General features: G+C 35.6%; 2 protein-coding genes across 2 annotated transcripts; one reads left to right on the top strand and one right to left on the bottom strand.

The window, feature by feature from the left end:
- Positions 1-3,714: 3,714 nt before the first annotated feature.
- LOC137716745 (sister chromatid cohesion protein PDS5 homolog C-like) lies at positions 3,715-10,692 on the bottom strand. Its single transcript, XM_068456122.1, has 14 exons — positions 10,399-10,692; positions 8,894-9,097; positions 8,610-8,791; positions 8,327-8,453; positions 8,045-8,242; positions 7,634-7,684; positions 6,590-7,510; positions 6,385-6,495; positions 6,079-6,152; positions 5,423-5,474; positions 5,167-5,253; positions 5,046-5,089; positions 4,595-4,669; positions 3,715-4,518 (listed from the first exon to the last, which is right to left on the bottom strand). Exons 1-14 carry the CDS (start codon positions 10,498-10,500, stop codon positions 3,942-3,944), a joined length of 2,805 nt encoding a protein of 934 aa, XP_068312223.1. The 5' UTR covers positions 10,501-10,692; the 3' UTR covers positions 3,715-3,941.
- A 1,763-nt stretch (positions 10,693-12,455) lies between these two features.
- On the top strand, positions 12,456-14,600 carry LOC137716746 (stromal cell-derived factor 2-like protein). Its single transcript, XM_068456123.1, has 6 exons — positions 12,456-12,833; positions 12,918-13,058; positions 13,130-13,270; positions 13,509-13,558; positions 13,655-13,784; positions 14,282-14,600. The coding sequence occupies exons 1-6, from the start codon at positions 12,735-12,737 to the stop codon at positions 14,363-14,365; spliced, it is 645 nt and encodes a 214-aa protein (XP_068312224.1). The 5' UTR covers positions 12,456-12,734; the 3' UTR covers positions 14,366-14,600.
- The last annotated feature ends 3,208 nt before the right edge of the window (positions 14,601-17,808 follow it).

Raw genomic sequence — 17,808 nt, forward strand, 5'->3', positions numbered from 1 at the left:
AGTGTTTTGTGGCCCTTTCTTTAAAGATACATTGCACCTTTTTTTTTCTTTTTTTTTTTTGGTAAACAGATACATGGAAAATTATCCTCAATGAATTCTTTTCATAGGGATTCCGTGATCGTGATCGTTCTTCGTACATCGTGCGGTCAATTATCGTTAAGTACCATTTATATTTAATTTTAAATTTAAAATTTAAAATGATTTTTAACTGCACGATGTAAAATGAATGGTTACGATCACAAGATTCCTAAGATCCTTAGGAAAATGATCGGACGAGTATCATTTTCCCATATACATTGCACCTTTGCAGTAACATTTGGCCAAAATTGTCAGGTGCAGGGATAAGAGAGCCAGAAATACACAGCATCTGGCGAAAGGGACTTGAGAATATAAGTTTCCACAAGCGCCAACAATTTGCAAGCTACTAATTTCCCAAAAACAACTACCTTAAGTGGGGGACAAATAGATGACCAGTAGATGTTGTGCGCATGGTGGGGATATCGTTACAATGCACACTGAAGCTATAAGGCCTTTCCAATCAATAATTTCTCAAGTAGGAGTCGAGCATTCAAAATATGAAGAAACCAATGACATAAACACAAAGGGATATATTCTTTATTGAATAGCAGATTTTTTTTTTCTTAATACGTAAGTTAGCATATGAAGAAACTAAAGAGAAAACATAAAAGAATATAAGTTTTTTTTAGCTAAAATGGTCCCTTAAATTGGAATAATTCCTAATTTTGGTCCGTGATATTTAAGATCAATAAATTTGGTCCTTGAATTTGTCTACATCTGTCATTTTGGTCCTTATGTAAAAAATATCCGTTAAAAAGTTGAGAATATTTAAATGACCGAAATGATTATCGGTGAACAAACTTAGGAACCACTTCTATCAATTTTAAATCTCAATGACCAAAGTGAAAGGTTATATCAATCTCATGGACAATTTGGCTCAGCAGATTTTCTCCCAATACTTAAGTGTTAACATATGAACACAAGGACAAGGGTATAAACTCCAAAGAGCTGATTTTGTCTCAGTACTAAATACAAGGGGATATACTCCTGATTGAAGTGCTAATTTTCTCTCAACACATTAGTTAACATATGAAGAAATCAAGTTCCATGAACACGAGAATATATTCTCAATCTTAAGAGCAAATTTGCTCCCAATATGCATATTATTACATGAAAGAATTGAGTGACCTAAACATGAATATTTGACCTTTGTACATAGAGAAAGTAAACGTGCGAGTGGCATAAACTTTGATAAAGTAGGCAAATAGTATGGCAACTTGACATGGGGGCTTATATGAGAAGATGGAGTCTGAACTTGCTACGATGGCACAAAAGAGGAATAAGCAAAAGCCCAAACAAAATACTAGAGTCAATTTCTCTCTTGTTTTGCAAGTTACCTTTACTACAGTTGTGAAAAAGGTTGAGCCCTTACATGATACCATGAATTCGAATCTCGTCGGTGACTCCTAATATCTAATCTAATATCATTTGACAAAAAAAAAAAAAAAATCTCTCTTGTTTTTTTTTTTTTGGGTTTTGTCGAGTGGAGCATGAAAGGTCAAAATCCTTAATTATCTAAACTATATATTAATAAAATTCTCTTTGTCAACTAAAGAGAGTGAAAAAAACAAGGGACACTTTGGATGCGGTCCCTGACTACCAATGTTCTTTGACTGAAACCTTTGTGGTTTTTAGTTTTTGATCGAAGTCCCTAACATTAATGTAATAATGTATCTCTATGTAGGTTATTATATTTTCAAATTAAAAAGAAATTTGTTGTTATTTATATTAATGAGATTTTAAATAAAACTCATATTTTATGGGATTAAAAATATTAAAGATGAATTCTACTCTCCAATATATTGTGTGTGTGTGTGTGTGTGTGTGTGTGTGTGTGTACATGGATACATTCATCAAAACTAACCAAAAAATTATTGTACCAAAGCATGGGTACATTTTTCAAAAGCACAAAAAAAAAAAAAAAAAAAAAAAAAAAACCTTAATAACATTATTAAATTTCTTCTATTAAACTTTACATGGATACATTCTCAAATCAACGAAATAGAATATACCCATATAAGTTTAAAAAATAGATTAGAGAAAAGATTGAATGAAATTTTATATAAAAATGGGTACATTTTAAATTAAAAAATGGTACATTTTTAACAAATTGGTAAATTAAAGAATTGATACATATAAGATTAAAAAATTAAAATTTTTTTATAAAAATTTAATGGGTACAAACTTATTCTAATTTTATTTTTTTTATTTGGGAAATGTTTGAATTGAAAATTAATTAGGAGTTAAATAAGGGTGTGAATATTAAAACTCTAAATCAACTACTAATTTTTTTTTTTTATAAAAATTATGTAACTTACATGTAATTCATTAATATATTAATGCTAGGGACTTTGATTAAAATCTAAAACATGATAAGGTTTTAGTCAATGAACATTAGAAACTAATGACCAGAAACTAATTTTTCCAAAAAACAATTTATTTTTCTACCACAAATAAAATTATGGGCCGCAAAGTAAATTTACACAAACTACATTTTACATTTTTTTATTTATTTTAATTTTTACCCAAAGGTGATTCTAACACCTTCTAATTTGAAAATTAAAAAATGAAAATAAAAACTTCTCTCCCCACTTCCACGTTCCACTTTTTCTCCCTCCCTCCTTCCATTTTAAAACATAAATAAAAAAATATTTTCACTCACTGTGAGGCATATGCTAGTTATATAAATTGGATGAGATCAAAAGATGGTTAGACTCGTTTCGAATGCTAGATAAACCAACTTTTTATGCTAAATTTGTAAACCATATGATGTGACATTAATAACATAAATCAACACTTAAGTAATAATCTAATTGTCAACAACCACGTCATATAATTTAAATAAGTAATCTCTCTAAAACCACCCGTTTGTTTCCCTTAAAAAAAAAAACTAATGAAAATGATTTGAAAATTTTGAGTTTTAACGATAAGAACAAAATAAAGAGTAAAGTGAATAGTATCATAAATGACTTTTTAGTGTAAAAATATGATTTTTCGTTAAAATCTCCTTAAAAAATGTTTCGATTTTATTTACAACATGAAAATTCCAACTTGCAATATCTGAATTAGATGCGACCGTTAGAGGCCCAAACTCGTTCATCCTTTCGCTTTGATTTGCATATTGTAACGCCCTTCATTATGCAATGAAATTCAGATGCAGTCCAATAAGAAAGAAGGAAGAAATTCTTATATGCGGGCGTCCAAAACTGCTTGTAGTCTAACCGCACAAAAAGCACCGCATCCCACTTTCTGTACGGAAGAACTTACATGACACCGATACATCACCAATGTTGTTTCTCATGTTAATAAAACAAAGACATGAGGACAAAAACTCATTTATTTTATTGGCACAGAACGCTACATGTAAATCCTTGTACGGGCACCTGAACTTAAGAATATCTACGGTAAGAAGATATATATACTCCATGCACAGCAGATTCAAACTTTAAAGTGAAAAAATGCAGAAACTCTGCCTGAACCAACTTCCGACGAATACTATTAGGCGAAATGGATTGGCCATCATAATTTACAAATATAACCACAAAATCTCAGACCAACATTAAACTCTGAGCAGCACCGGAGGCCGGAGCTCGCCAACGGAAGCTTAAAAAAGCGATTAAAAGATGAGACGGTCAGTAGAGGAAGATGAAATGGAACTAGCTCGAAAGTTTCTCTACCGTCAGCCATTAATTCCGTCTAGAACATCGACATAAACAGAAAACTACGTTACCCCTACAAACCAACATACGCTAGGCTATCGAACGCAAATATAACAATTCTAGCCACAAATCTGGGAATCATTCCAATAATGATGGAAAAACTAAATCACGGGCACGGTCACGGTCACAGGCGAGACTAGACGATTAACTTTTGCTTCCTCTTCGCCGCTTCTTACCAGACTTGGTCTCACTTGCAAGTACCTTGGCTAAAGTTGGGGACTTCCCCTTTGGTGTGCTTTCTGGCGCTTTCTCAGAATCACTTGAGGCTTCCTTCATATCCTCATCTTCTTTAGTCGGTTTCGAAGCAGCTTTTGCCTTGCCCGTACCGTTGGCGTTTGCTTTCCCGCTGCTAGCAGACGATTTACCCTTGGAAACGGAGGCAGTCTTTAATGTGCTCTGATTTGACTTCCCAGTCTTCTGTGTGTCTTGCTTGGACTTGGAAGCTTTTTGTGCTTTTTGTGCGGTGCTGTCATCTTCCTTGGATTTGGTGCTTTTAGGTGTATGGGTATCATTGTTCTTCGATTTACTGGATGTCTTCTGAGCAACATCAACCGATTTACCACTACTTTTTGGAGTGTGATCCTTTAATTTTCCAATACGTTCGTCATCTGATTTTCCAGAACCACCTTTGGATTTGCTATCAGCTTTACTGCCTTCTTTTAATTTGCGATCAAATTTAGCTGTAGCACCTTTTGATTTGCTGGAGGAAGCTCCTCCACCCCTATAAGATTTGACTTGAATTTAGAAAACTACAGATATAATGGCATCAACTTTTAAGTAACAAAAATCGCACTCACGATTTGGGCGAAGTATCCATCTTTTCCTTCTTAGTCGAGTCATCAGGAGTTTTTTTCACTTTCTTCTTCAAAGGCCTGGTTGCACAGCAAAACATTAAAGAGGATATGATCACAACTCTAAAAAAACAAATATGCAAAATAATTGAAGCAAAACTTTACAGACCACTCCAGGAAATGAAAACTCCAGTATTGCGGATTTTATGTTAAATCCTAAACAATGATTAATCATCAAATAGAAAAAAAATTCAAGACAAGTCCATGAGATGTTACAAACTAAGTACACGAGGGGTGACAATCATCAGAAATTCAGTAGGATACAAAGATGTGATAACATAATCTGGATATGACATTCAACCTACAGCATGATGCAGACAATAATCCAGAAACTAGTTTACAGACTAATGTTAAAGTCGTATATGTAATGTACACATCAAAGGTAAATAGTACGTACACGTCAGAAGAAGCATCATGACTCAATTGATCAGTACCTTGCTCCTGTCAACAGAAATGTCTCAGCACAAAAATTGAGTAATGAATGCTTTAATGTAGCAAAAGAATGAGAGCGACTTTACCTCATCCGAGTCAGGGTCATCTGCTACAAACTCCCACCTCTCTTTTTTAAGATTTAGTGTTTCAACATCACCATCAGTATATGATACCTACGAAAGAATGGACCAAGTACAAAGAATTTAAGTAAATAAAGTTTCATTTTAAACAAAATAAAATGTAACAGAAAACCGATGATCCTTTTTAGCAATTAATTTGATTAAACATAAATGAATAAGGTGTACAAAATAAGGATGGGGACTTCCACAGTTGGCATCTCACCTTATGCTTCTTTTTAGCAGAATCAAAGTATGCGACAACACCTTCATAAAACCTGTAAAATTGTCAATAAAACATTAAACGACAAACTAAAAATTCAAGTTTTACAACCATAAACAAATTCCTTAATCTAGTTCTATAAAAATAAAAATAAATAGTTCTGGAAAAATTCAAAAGTTCTAGCAGTAGTTTTAACAACCCAATTTTAAAATGAAACTTTAGCAGGATATCATGTATTCCCACTCCCCCTAGAAAATGAAAATAGAAGAGAATAAAAGGAAACGAAGGCTGAAGTCATCACAAGTTGCTAAAAGGGCAGAACATCTCTACCGCACAACTTAAGACTCTAAAATATGTGCCAACTTCCAAACACCCTAAAAGGCTTCCAGAAAGATGCTACACTTATCAACAGACACCTAGGTAACACAAGTTTAGATGAAGAATGATGCATGTATTGCAAAATCATAGTGCAACTTAAGTTGTGTAGAATCACACAGATAGTGCAACATAGTTACTATTTTTTTAAATGCAAACTTGAAGCCAAATAATTTTAGATATATAAAACAACCAAACTAAGAAATCCAAACATTCACGTGTAGACTCCTGCAGCATTGCAAGAAATATATTGAGGAAATACTGAACGCAAGGTCAGTACTTACGTACGATCTTTTGGCCACCAAACTTTAATCTTTGATCCAACCATCTCCTCACCATGATCTTTGTCACCAGATTCCTAAATAGGAAGAAAACAGTAATATAAGATAAGGCATAATCATAGATATATGATCACCCTAAGTCCACTACTACACAATGAACAAAACTAACAATAATATTCCAAAATCTTGCAAAAAGGTGAATGCCATATGCACTAGCGTTCATAAACAGTAAACCTTAATATCAAGGGGAAAGCACACAATTCTTTTAACAAAACATACAAATTGTAGCATAGACCAAAGCATACATACCTTCTCTTTTCCTGAAGCACGCTTCCTCTTTGAATTGGTCTTAGGGGTCTCCTCCAGGGGAGATTCTTCCTTAGTTAATTTTGGGGCTGACTTTGGTGTTGACACCATCTCCTAAATAACAACAGTAATTTTATTAAAACTGTATTTAACAATAAAAACGATTGGCAGTGTCCAAGGAATAGCTGAAAGGCCAATAGGAAAGTACTTTGTCATCATCCTTAGCTGAAGATTTTGTTGCAGCCTTTGCCGGAGTAACTTTTCCACGACCCCGCTTTCTCTTATCTACTGCTTGCTTTATAGGAGACCCATCGCTAGTTTTAGTGCTCCCATCTACCTTCTTAGCTGACTTCAGTTTTGCCTCTGAATCGCTTGTGGTGGCACTTTCCTTTCTAGATGTCTCCACCACAGTTGGACTTTTATTCTCATTAGAAACCCCAGCAGACACCTGTTTCCCAGAGCGTCTACTTGGTTTTAATTCTGAATCACTGGTTCCATCAGTAACCTTTTGGTGTTCATCATCTGCAAATGGTGCAGCCCCCTTATTAGAACTATCTTTCTTCTTATTCCTTCCAGCCTTTTTGGAGCGACTTACATCAGGAAGGCTCTCACTTGGGGATGGAGAAGCAACACCAGCAGGTTCCTTTTCCAATAGCTTTGAAGAGAGGTTAATATCAGATACTTTCTCATTCTCCGATTGCACAACTGCCTCCACAGAAGGATCCTCATGAGGTGAGCTGGGAACATCTTCTGTTTTACTCTTATGTTCTGGCTGTGTCTCAGTATCTTCCTCATTATCAGCTTGACAATTTTCTGAAGGTTGTGTTGATTTTGTTGACAAATCAGAATTCCCTGCTCCTTCTTTGGTAGCTTTTTCTGGAATTTGTTCTGCATCAGCAGCTTTCTCAGTCTCCAAACTATCAGGTTCACCATTGCTTGATGCATTTGGATCTTTCTGATCCTCAGTATTGTCGCCCTCCTCTTCCTTCTTCAAGGCATTCGACTCAGCTACAGAATCATCTTCGCCAGTCTCTGCATTACCATTGTTCACAACTAACTTTGAAGATCTGTCAACAGCGGGATCAATTCGTTCAGGAGAAACTGGCGCTTCTGCCTTTTCTTTATCTACCTGCAAAGACAAAGAGAACTTGTGAAATAACCCACTTCAATCAAATATAATTTCTGCCTAATAGAAGCATAAAGTACATAAAATAGATAGAAAAAAAGGAAGAAATTGACAGAAGAAACTCACCTGGGCTGCCTCATCGGAAGATTCTCTAATTGCTGACTTCTCCTCGGCAGCCTGCAGTAGCAAAAGTTAATACAAGTTGTACAGCAGAGGAGAGGAATCCCAAGTTGCTGACTTGGTTCACAAAGACAAATCAATGTAACGTTATCACCAGCCAACTACGGGCTGTTTGACTGTGGATGAAAGAACAACCAAAGTAACCAGACCAACACCCACCCCCCAGAGAAGAAAATGAAAAAACAAATTTATAAACACCAATGTTTTTGAACAAGTTAAGGAATGAGAGAGTGGATCAGGGATCAAAAAGATAACCTTGTTGAGGAAACAGAAAACTATGAAGTTTTACACAATTATCATTATGAACAAACGAAATGCGTATAAAATGTCTTAACCTTGCAACTACGAACATCTTACCACATTTCCATCAGCATCACAGCCTTCATTCTGTTCAGCATCATCACTTGCCTCTTGGCAGATCGAGGCTACAACTTTACTATAATCATCAAAAACAATGCCCAAGCTTTTTACTTCTTCTACCAGGTAATCCTTAAGTTTAGTGGCACAGCTTTCAAGTACTCTCTCCCCCAACTTTCGTCCAATTGGTAGAATATCCTGCAAAGAAATAAATGGTTAGTAAGTTGACAAATAAAACAGGATGTAGAAAGTACTAATGGTCAATCAAAAACAATTATTCACCTCATTGTCGTTTTTCACACTAGCTAATAAGGGAGATAGTAGCTCAGCAGAAACTTCTTCACTTTCTTCTAGAACAAGAGTCATAATAGTCTCCATGGATGAGAAAACATTCTCTGGGTGATAGTCCCTGGAATATATAAAAACACAAATATATAATGTTGCGTTTTCTAGAACATATCAGCTGGCAAGTTTTACTCCACAAGTGGAAACAAATAATAAATATAGTATCTACAGTCTATACACACATAAAGTGGTGACTCCAACTCTACTTATGACTTTGTACCTTATTGCCTTAAGGAAATGCTGGAACATTTCAACGATCAATGCATCACATTCAAGATCCAACATCACCACACACGATCTGACCTTCGCAACAGTTTCAAGAATCGAAGCCCTCTTTGCGTATGATCGGCTAGACTTGTCATGTAGATTTTCAAAGGAAGATACAATAAGATGAAAGACTTCCTGCATGCATAAAATTTAGAAGGTTTAATGAATTTTTTCTAAATGTAACATGAGCAGACTCTACAAATAAATAATCAGTTTAGTGATCTAAATCCCAGTTACCTTCATTTGCTCATCATCATAAGGTGCATCAGGTGCAGTTATTCTTGTTATCTCACTGATGCAAGCTGCAACACCAACTTTGACATCGGGATTTGGATGCCTGAAAAGTTCCTCAGCAACCAATGCATTCTGTGATGGAGAAAGCGCAGTTTGCATTGACTTTGTAGGTGACTGTTCTACCTTCGATAGACAATTCTCAACTCTCTAATATATCACCACGAAAAGAACAATACAATATTAGGGAAAGAACAATACAATATTAAGGAAAGAACAATACAATATTAGGGGAAAGAACAACACACTGGTGCAAGAAGAATTTTACAATTCAATCTATGCCAAAACTGTGTAGACAAATTTGAATTAGCTAGATCAGAAACCAGAAGGAGAAGAAATGAACATGGCCGGTGAGTTTATTAAAAAACTACATTAACCGGAGAGAAAACATGCAACAGTAACAAACTTTAAAATAAAATAAATAAATGCCCTTGTTTAAGGAAAGGTACAAATAACAAATTTAATGCGTGTGTGCGCACACACGCCAAGCATAAACTTAATTTCATGACGTAAGGTAGAAATGAAAAGTAAGGAAAACCTTTTTAGGAAAATGTAATGCCATCCTTTTTAGGAAAAAGTAATTCAAAGCAACCAAAAATCTTTCCATTACTCCTTCTAAATCCCTGCTTGAGCAAGCAGGGAACAAAAACCACATATGAAATGGCTTTCCTCTCTCCTAAATGTCCAGCTTCAAAAGCATTAATGAAACATAATTGAACTTGAAATGTCATCCTTCAATTTGAATTATTAGTCATGGTGAACATTAATAACTTACCTTCATATACATATCAGGAGATCATTTTAACTTCCTTTGCTGTATATGATAAAGACCAACCTTAAAACACCTAAAACCCTTTGTCATTCTAACAAATTATAGCTTACTTGGTAATTGTTAAATGCAGAATACCATTTATAAACCAACGCAGATATGCATCGTTGTCTTTCTCCTCAAGCTCAGTCATTAATGACTTAACCCCGCATGCTATCCGCACAGTGAGAGATAATTAATAACGAATCTCGTAGCTAAGAAGCTCAAAAGGAAAGTGAGCTAGAGACTCAAACCCCTCGCCCTCAACCTCATTAAAACACAAAATTCCAGCTTTGAAAAGCTAGCTAGAACTTCCTGCATGGCATATGAAAGTATTGCCCCAATCTACGCTTAATCCAAGCAATACCAAACACATGAACATGCAGCCCAGGATTTAAATAGCGGAAAAAAATTAGCACAAATCATAAGAAAAGAAATGGAAATGTTAAAACCCACTTGAATCCCACATCAGAAGGTTTCAGAACAATAACATTGAATTCCCATTTCACTAAATTTACAAATAATCACACAGTACTCAGTTTAATAAACAAAACCCACGGAAGGAAAGCAACTGAGACGCAAATACTTCAGAATACGAAGAGAAGAAGAAAACCCAAAAATTGTTAGAGGAATCAGGGCTTACGTCGAGAACATCAAGGAGGTCGTCGACGGAAGACGGAGGTTCCAAGAGCTGATTCCCAGCTTCCGTAAGCTGTGCCTCGAGCTCTTTCTCTGCCAACGCCATTTTCCTCCCCTCTCCTGTTTCTTTGCTCTAGATCCTTGACAATCTCGCAGCTCTAGCCCTAATCTCACACCATTGAAGGCCCAGAACCACACGAATCGAAGAGAGAGAAATCGGAAAAATTGTTTGGAGAGAGAAAGTTAGGGTTTTCGTTTTAGAGAGAGAGAGAGAGAGAGAGAGTTATTCGAATTTTATTTTTTTGCAATTAAAAAATAAAATATCGTGGAGCGATGGATCCCTCTGGTTTTTATTTTTACTTTCGGAATCCGCGGGATTGTGAATTCGAGTTCAATTTCGGATTTCAAATCCGCCTTTGAATCTTTCCTGTGGGGACCACCTGGCGTCCTTGGACCGTAGGATTTGATGCTGCTCTTCCTTTTTCTTGGGAAGACCTTTTTTTATTTTTGCTCAAGTGAATAAATTATTGAAAACGAAAGAATTTTCTAAGTTTATGGTAAGTGGATAAAAAAAGAATCGACATTTGAAATATATTATATTATATTCGTCGAACTGTTTTTGCAATGAGATGTGTAAGTCAAAAAAAAAAAAAAAAAGTGGTTAAGAGTGTTTATGGTTGTATTGAGGGTCTTCGATTCGAATTCTCTAACTCACTTAATATCGTCGTATTAAAGTAAATTTCTTACAAATATCATAGTCCTAAATGTTTGTGATCGAAATTTGCATCACGCAGAAGGCTAGCTGCATTAGTTAGAGTGAATATGCTCCATGCTGTTCATTCGAGTTCGAATCTCCTTTTCTCATTAATTAGACTAATTTAAAATAAAATATAACAATTGCCACTTTTTTACCCTTGTCTTGATTGAATATATCATTGGAACAATCATGATGTCATCACCATGTGAGATTCTCATTCCGACGCGAAGCTCAATCTCTATTTATTAGTTGAGCGCTAAGATGTAAAACTAGATCATATATGGGGGGAAAATGATTCTAGCCGGATCCTTATCCTGGGGATCTTGTGATCACGAGATGTACAATGAACAACTATGATCACGAGATCTCCCCGATTCCCAGGTTGGAATAACTTTATCCCCTGTTCCAGAGATAGAAAGGATACAAATATTAGCCAAATTCTAAATTTCTAATTTCTAAGTAAAGATAAAGGTTTCAAATTTTGAGCGGGAAAAAGGGATGAATAATAAAAAATCATGTGTAATTAGGGAGAGAGGGAGGTCGTTCTATATACTTATATATCTATCAATTATGGAAACTTTTATTACCAAAAGTATTATTAAGAAAATTTTATTTATAGAATTGGAAAATTAATTCAATTTTTTTTTAATGTTAATCAAGAGCGCCTGAGTATTGTTCATCAATTTAATTAGAATCTATTGGATATTTTGTTACATCGCAACAAGTCACCAATCATGTAACCTTTATAATCTTGCATATAAATTTTGGGTGGAGGGATACCAACGCAACACCTCGAGTTTAAAGATAAATGAATTTAAACTCTTTGATGTAATTTGGTTTTTACGTGTTACACATAAATCAATTTCAAACTCATTTACCCATTATATTTTTTTAGCTCTAACACAGCCGTTAAAAAAAAAAATAATAAATAAATAAATCAAAGCCTAAAAGGTAAGAGGAGGTGCAGAAAATTTAAAATAAATAAAAAGAAAAGTAAAAAAAATACTCCCCGGGAAAAATGCCGGCTACGGGCTAGTGAGTACCAAAGATAATGGGCTTGAATCGTACCCAGTCCATTAACAACAAAGCTCAGCCCAATCTTTCAACTCTGGCTAGAAGTATTTGGGCCGCAACGTGGTTTTACACGATACGTCCACTAACAAGCTTCCATGTCATTCAAACGTCCACGTGTGAACCTCCCATTCGCCGAATACATGTCACAGTGGCAATGCCCGCCGTGCAGAAAAACAGACACATTAACAAATCACAGACGACGAGAGTGAGAGACAGAGAGAGAGAGAGAGAGAGAGAGAGAGAGAGAGTTGCGGTGACAGATCGAAACCCCGAAATCCCAAAATTCGCATTTTCCAAATCAAGAATTCGAATTCCCTTTTCAGGGAAGTCTCACGGTGGCGTCTTCAGGCTCGCCGAGTTTGACGCGAAGAAAACCCTCCAATTCTTCCACGCCGTCGTCGTCCGCCGAGCCGCGTCGGGTCGTGGGGCGAGTCATCATACCCAGCCGGGCTTCGGAGCCTGACTTCCCCTTCTGGCAACAGAACTGGTTCATAGGATTACTCTTCGCTATGGCGATCGGCTTCTTCTGCTTAGCTGTGTTCCTCATCTACAACCTGGATCTGGACACTGGCTACGCAGCCACCGCTTCCACCGCCGAGGGCGTTGAGGTTCGTCTCCGCCGCCCATTTCCGGTTAGATTTTTTATTTGTTTTGTTTGGAGATTTTGATACTATGAAATGGGATCTGGGCAGGTCACGTACGGCACCTTATTGAAGCTGAGGCACGAGAAGACCAAGTTTCGCTTGCATTCACACGACGTGCCGTATGGCTCTGGTAGCGGTCAGCAGTCTGTCACTGGTTTTCCCAATGTCGACGACGCTAATAGCTACTGGGTATGTCGATTTATTCTCTCTCTCGCAGTCTCTGTGTATTTGGTGGTGATATTGAACTGGGTTTTTTGCAGATTGTTAAACCTGAGCTGGAAACATCTGCCAAGCAAGGCGATAGCATTCCGAGTGGGACAATCATCAGGTTGCAGCACATGAAGACTAGGAAATGGCTGCACAGCCACTTGCATGCATCCCCCATTACTGGCAACCAAGAGGTTTGGAAAGTCTTTCTTTTTCTTACCAAATTTTGTGTGTGGTTGTATTTTTGATTACTTTTTCGTTTGTAACTACGAATTGGGGTGACGCGTCAAATGGCATAAAGTTTGTGACTTGATTTGTCTATGGAGTTTTTGAGTATCATTTGTAGACTGTTTAATCTCTTTCCGTCCGATTATAAACGAGGTTGGGATTGTTACTAGGTTTAATGACTTGTATAAGTTGATGTGGGTGTAGGTGAGCTGCTTTGGGGGAGAAAATGAATCTGATACCGGTGATCACTGGAGGTGAGTGGCAAATTGAAATGTTCGTAAAAAGTTTGCCTGTCTTGGTCATCACTCATCAGTGTTTCTGATGCATTGTGTTGGTATGGTATTTTGTAGGCTGACAATTGAAGGGAGTGGGAAGACCTGGAAGCAAGATCAGAGGGTTCGACTGCAGCATATTGACACAGGTGCTTATCTACATAGTCATGACAAGAAGTACACCCGCATAGCTGGGGGACAGCAGGAGGTGAGATAACTTAAACTCAACCACATATCTACGAAAATGAGAATGAAATTACAAATATGTTGTTAACTTGTTTCGCTTGTTTCATTTGTATATTGAGCTTGAATTGTTGATAATGGTGCTGATTACTAATTATATCCTAAACTTGATAGTTAGATGTCCTGACGAGGATTAACTTACGGTTGGTAATGAAATCTTCTGGTGGTATTTTGTATTCATCATCACGCAATTATACAAAGTTCTGTAGTTTAATGGAAATATGAATCTGGGTCTCAACTTAAGCATAAACGATTGCGTCACTCATCTTCTTGAAAGTTATTAGTGACAATCTTTCTGAATGTTAAAATGTGCAAGAAAGAATATTTTAAATACAATTGTCATATCTATCTAAGGCAGTTGTAGACGATTTTATTTGTGTTGTCTGGAAATGTGTCGGCTGAACTTTATGCCTGGATTTATTATTAAAGTTGTGCTAATACAATCCATTTGCCATGATGCAGGTTTGTGGTGTGAAAGATAAACGCGCTGACAGCGTTTGGTTGGCATCAGAAGGCGTGTACCTTCCAGTCACCGAAACTAAGTAGAAGTTGGTCATTTAGGACGAATAACTCCATGAAAACAGGTACACGGGTTTTGGAATTTTTGGTAGCTGGTACCTGGTACCTGGTCCCATAACAGTTGTAGTAGGATGTTCTAATGAAGCAAATATGTTTTAAGATTTACCATCTGTTACCTTTTATCGTTAATACTGTTTTACTCATAAATCCCTGTATTTGTGTTATACTGCTTTAGTAATCAAATAATTCGAGCTGTTCTTTCCATTGTTCCAACTGCTGCAAAATAAGCAGAACATTAGTCATTTTTTTGGGTACTTTTCTTCCCCATTTGCATTTTTCGGCGTGTTTGTGCGTTGATTATACTAGAAATTTAAAAAACATGAAGCAATGCATGGGGACAAAAGAAGAGTACGAAAATCACTACCTTGATTGATCACTCATTGTATTTATCAAAGATTTTAAGTGTTTTCTGGTAAAGTACTAGGTAGGTGTTTAAAGCACTAAAAACCGCTTACTGCTTTTACAATTCACAAGTCGTTTTTAGTTTTTTCTGCTAAATGTTCTTATAACGTTGTTGGCTATCTGAAAGCGTTTTTAGTCATTGTTGAAGCGACACGTTAATACGGTGCCTTTTTACAACTCATAGATTCCCCCTGTTTTATGAACTTTCCCAACCAAGTCAAAGTTACAAAGAACTCCACAGAAAGAGGAAAAAGCTTATGCATCAAGTAACCTCAGGAGTTACCTTCTTGTTGTAAACCCATCCATAGCTCTCATTGCCACCGTCCTTTTCCATGTGTAGGGCTAACGTTTTACATGTGCTGGTGGTCCTCACTCACTTCATTTACATGAACGATGGTAACAGTTCGGAGGGCGGGTGAACCGAACACGTGGCCTTTTACGAGTGAATGTTTCTAACCAACCGAGTTATAAAGTTACATAGTAATCTTGTCGTTGTTATAGAATGGAAAAACATGATGTGACATGAGAAAATTTCGGATAGAGGTGACATAGATCATTTGTATTTTGGTCTTACCAAATTTGCTACTGAGAAAAACTTTGAGTTAGCTTCTTAATCACGTTAATTGTAGGACACCTTCCATAAAAAATATGAACCACGTGTGTTTTGGGCCTTTGGCCCTGCCGATCCCACACCAAAATAAAAGCTGAACTAACCATGCGGCTCTATCGAAGTTTTCGACAAACGATGGAATTAACATCAAACTAGAAGTGTACTCATTGGAAAGGAAAATAATGGTGGATAGTGACTAAAACTACTCCCTCCACCACTTACACATTCAAAAGAGATTTCCCAACTAAAATATTGGCCAATTATTGGCGGGAGGCATATTAAAAAGTTTAGCTTTGGAGTAAAGCTAATTCGACTAACTATTTGGATCAAATTTTATAAATCATATGACGTGGTTGTTAACGATTGAATTATCATTTAGGTGTTGATTAACGTTTTTATTTTCCATTAGTGACACATCATATGATTTTCAAATTTCGTAAAAATTTGGTTGGCCCAGCATTATACTTAAATTTGATTAGTTGGATGGTTGGAATTAAATGTTGAAAATTCCCCGCATTTGAAAGTAGAAAGGGTCCCTTCACGGCTCCACGTAGGGGTTTAATTTTTTACTAAATTACTATACCAATTAAATTACTAACCGTATCATACCAAATTTGTATTGTAATTTTGCAACAATTTGTAGTGACATAGTATTTGTACCACATTATACATTTTCAGTATCGTAACGATATCCAAAACCATCAACGCTAGTATAACATATGTAACCAATATTATATAATTACATTAGGTATAATTATATATATATATATATATTGTAATTAATATTATTTAGAAATTGTTATTGGTACTCCAAAAATCTTATTTTGCATTTCAAACTTTCTATACTTGGAAAGAAAGAAAAACACTAATGAAGATTGTGAAATAAAAATTTTAAAATGCTAATAACAGTTTCCTATTAATTAAATTTTATCTAAAAAGTAAATTCCATAAAGATGAATGATGAATATTTTATTTCATGACACTTTTAGGCTACACAATATGAGCTAAAAGAATAAAAAATTGAGAAAAAAAATGTTTTGGGACTTGAATTTGATTTTAAAAATAATTAGATTTTGGCCAAAGGAATTGTCCAATAATAAAATGGCAAACAATTATCATATTATATTAAAATTTGGCATACCCAAAAATCAGTTGCACTTATCATGGGAGGATGCAACTTACACACTTAAATACCAATTAATTAATAACAAAACCCTATTTTTAGATCAGTTCCTGTGAGAGAGGATTCTCGTTGGATTCTCTTTGTGAGGATCCCGGTGACCCTCCAATCACATCCATTAATCGTACTTCGTGAGATCAGTTTTTGTCAAGTACAATTTTTATTTAATTTTAAATAAAAAATTTACAATGATTTTTAACCGTACGATATACGATGTATAATGAATAGATGTGATTGGAGGGTCCTTAGAATTCTCACAAACAGATCCGAAGGGGATCCTCCTTGAGTTCCTGTGAAGTTGTTTTGGTAAAGAAACGGTTCTTATTGCCTAGAAACGTAATGGCATTTAAAATCTTGACCTACCTTCACCGGAAAGCACCTTCATGCATTTGCAGTTTGTGTGTTCATTTATAAACAATTCAAATCACACCAAATACTGTGCTGGTCAATCCAGAAGCTGCAGAGGCCCTAGTGCTCAACCTACCCACTTCTACGTTAATAAATACATTTGTACTAAATAAATATTAGTGGACTACGAGCGGTGAGTTGTCTTAATGGTTATGGTCTTCCTCTTCAAACTTGCCTTCTGTTTCTTAACATGGACTCGAAGTAGAATATCGTTTATATTTAAAAAACTAAATATATACATGCACATTTTAGTCCAACAATACAATATTATGTGTGCGTTTTTTTGCGCCATGCACGGTTCTCTCTGTTGACATAACACTTTTAAATTGGGAATGTCACATACACATAGTGCTGAAGCGTGTTTCACGCAAGTTGCTCCCATGTGTTTTTAATTGAGTTAGAAAAATGAAATTGTTATTAGCACTTCAAAAATCTCATTCTACACTCCAAACTTTTTATATTGAAAACAAAAATACACTTGTGATGAGTGTAGAATGAGATTTTTAGAGTGCCAATAACACTTCTCTAGAAAAATACTCTATGGATCAAAGTAAAAGTAATGTTATTCATACCATGTTTTTATACCACATTTATATACCACCTTAGATGACATCTAATGTGAACAGCCACATTATTTAAAAAATTTGCAAAACCCAAGGAAAGGAAGGAGAAAAACTCATCGTATACCACAATCATCATTTAATTAACTAGTTTTTCTTAATTATTAGTTTATTAAATAATGAACTAAATTTAAAAATCTAATTAATTCAAATGATGTGGTTGTCCACATCAAATGCCTCCTAAAATGGT

Source organism: Pyrus communis, chromosome 15 (assembly GCF_963583255.1).
Source record: "Pyrus communis chromosome 15, drPyrComm1.1, whole genome shotgun sequence".
Classification (NCBI taxonomy): domain Eukaryota; kingdom Viridiplantae; phylum Streptophyta; class Magnoliopsida; order Rosales; family Rosaceae; genus Pyrus; species Pyrus communis.

Bases quoted from the DNA above. Each gene is read 5' to 3' on its own strand.
- LOC137716746 (XM_068456123.1), top strand. From the start codon at position 12,735: ATGGCGATCGGCTTCTTCTGCTTAGCTGTGTTCCTCATCTACAACCTG. The intron at 13,059-13,129 runs GTATGTCGATTT...GGTTTTTTGCAG, and splicing joins ACGACGCTAATAGCTACTGG to ATTGTTAAACCTGAGCTGGA. The intron at 13,271-13,508 runs GTTTGGAAAGTC...ATGTGGGTGTAG, and splicing joins CCATTACTGGCAACCAAGAG to GTGAGCTGCTTTGGGGGAGA.
- LOC137716745 (XM_068456122.1), bottom strand. From the start codon at position 10,500: ATGGCGTTGGCAGAGAAAGAGCTCGAGGCACAGCTTACGGAAGCTGGG. The intron at 8,792-8,893 runs GTAACTGGGATT...TTATGCATGCAG, and splicing joins ATGATGATGAGCAAATGAAG to GAAGTCTTTCATCTTATTGT. The intron at 4,670-5,045 runs GTACGTACTATT...CTGTGCAACCAG, and splicing joins CATGATGCTTCTTCTGACGT to GCCTTTGAAGAAGAAAGTGA.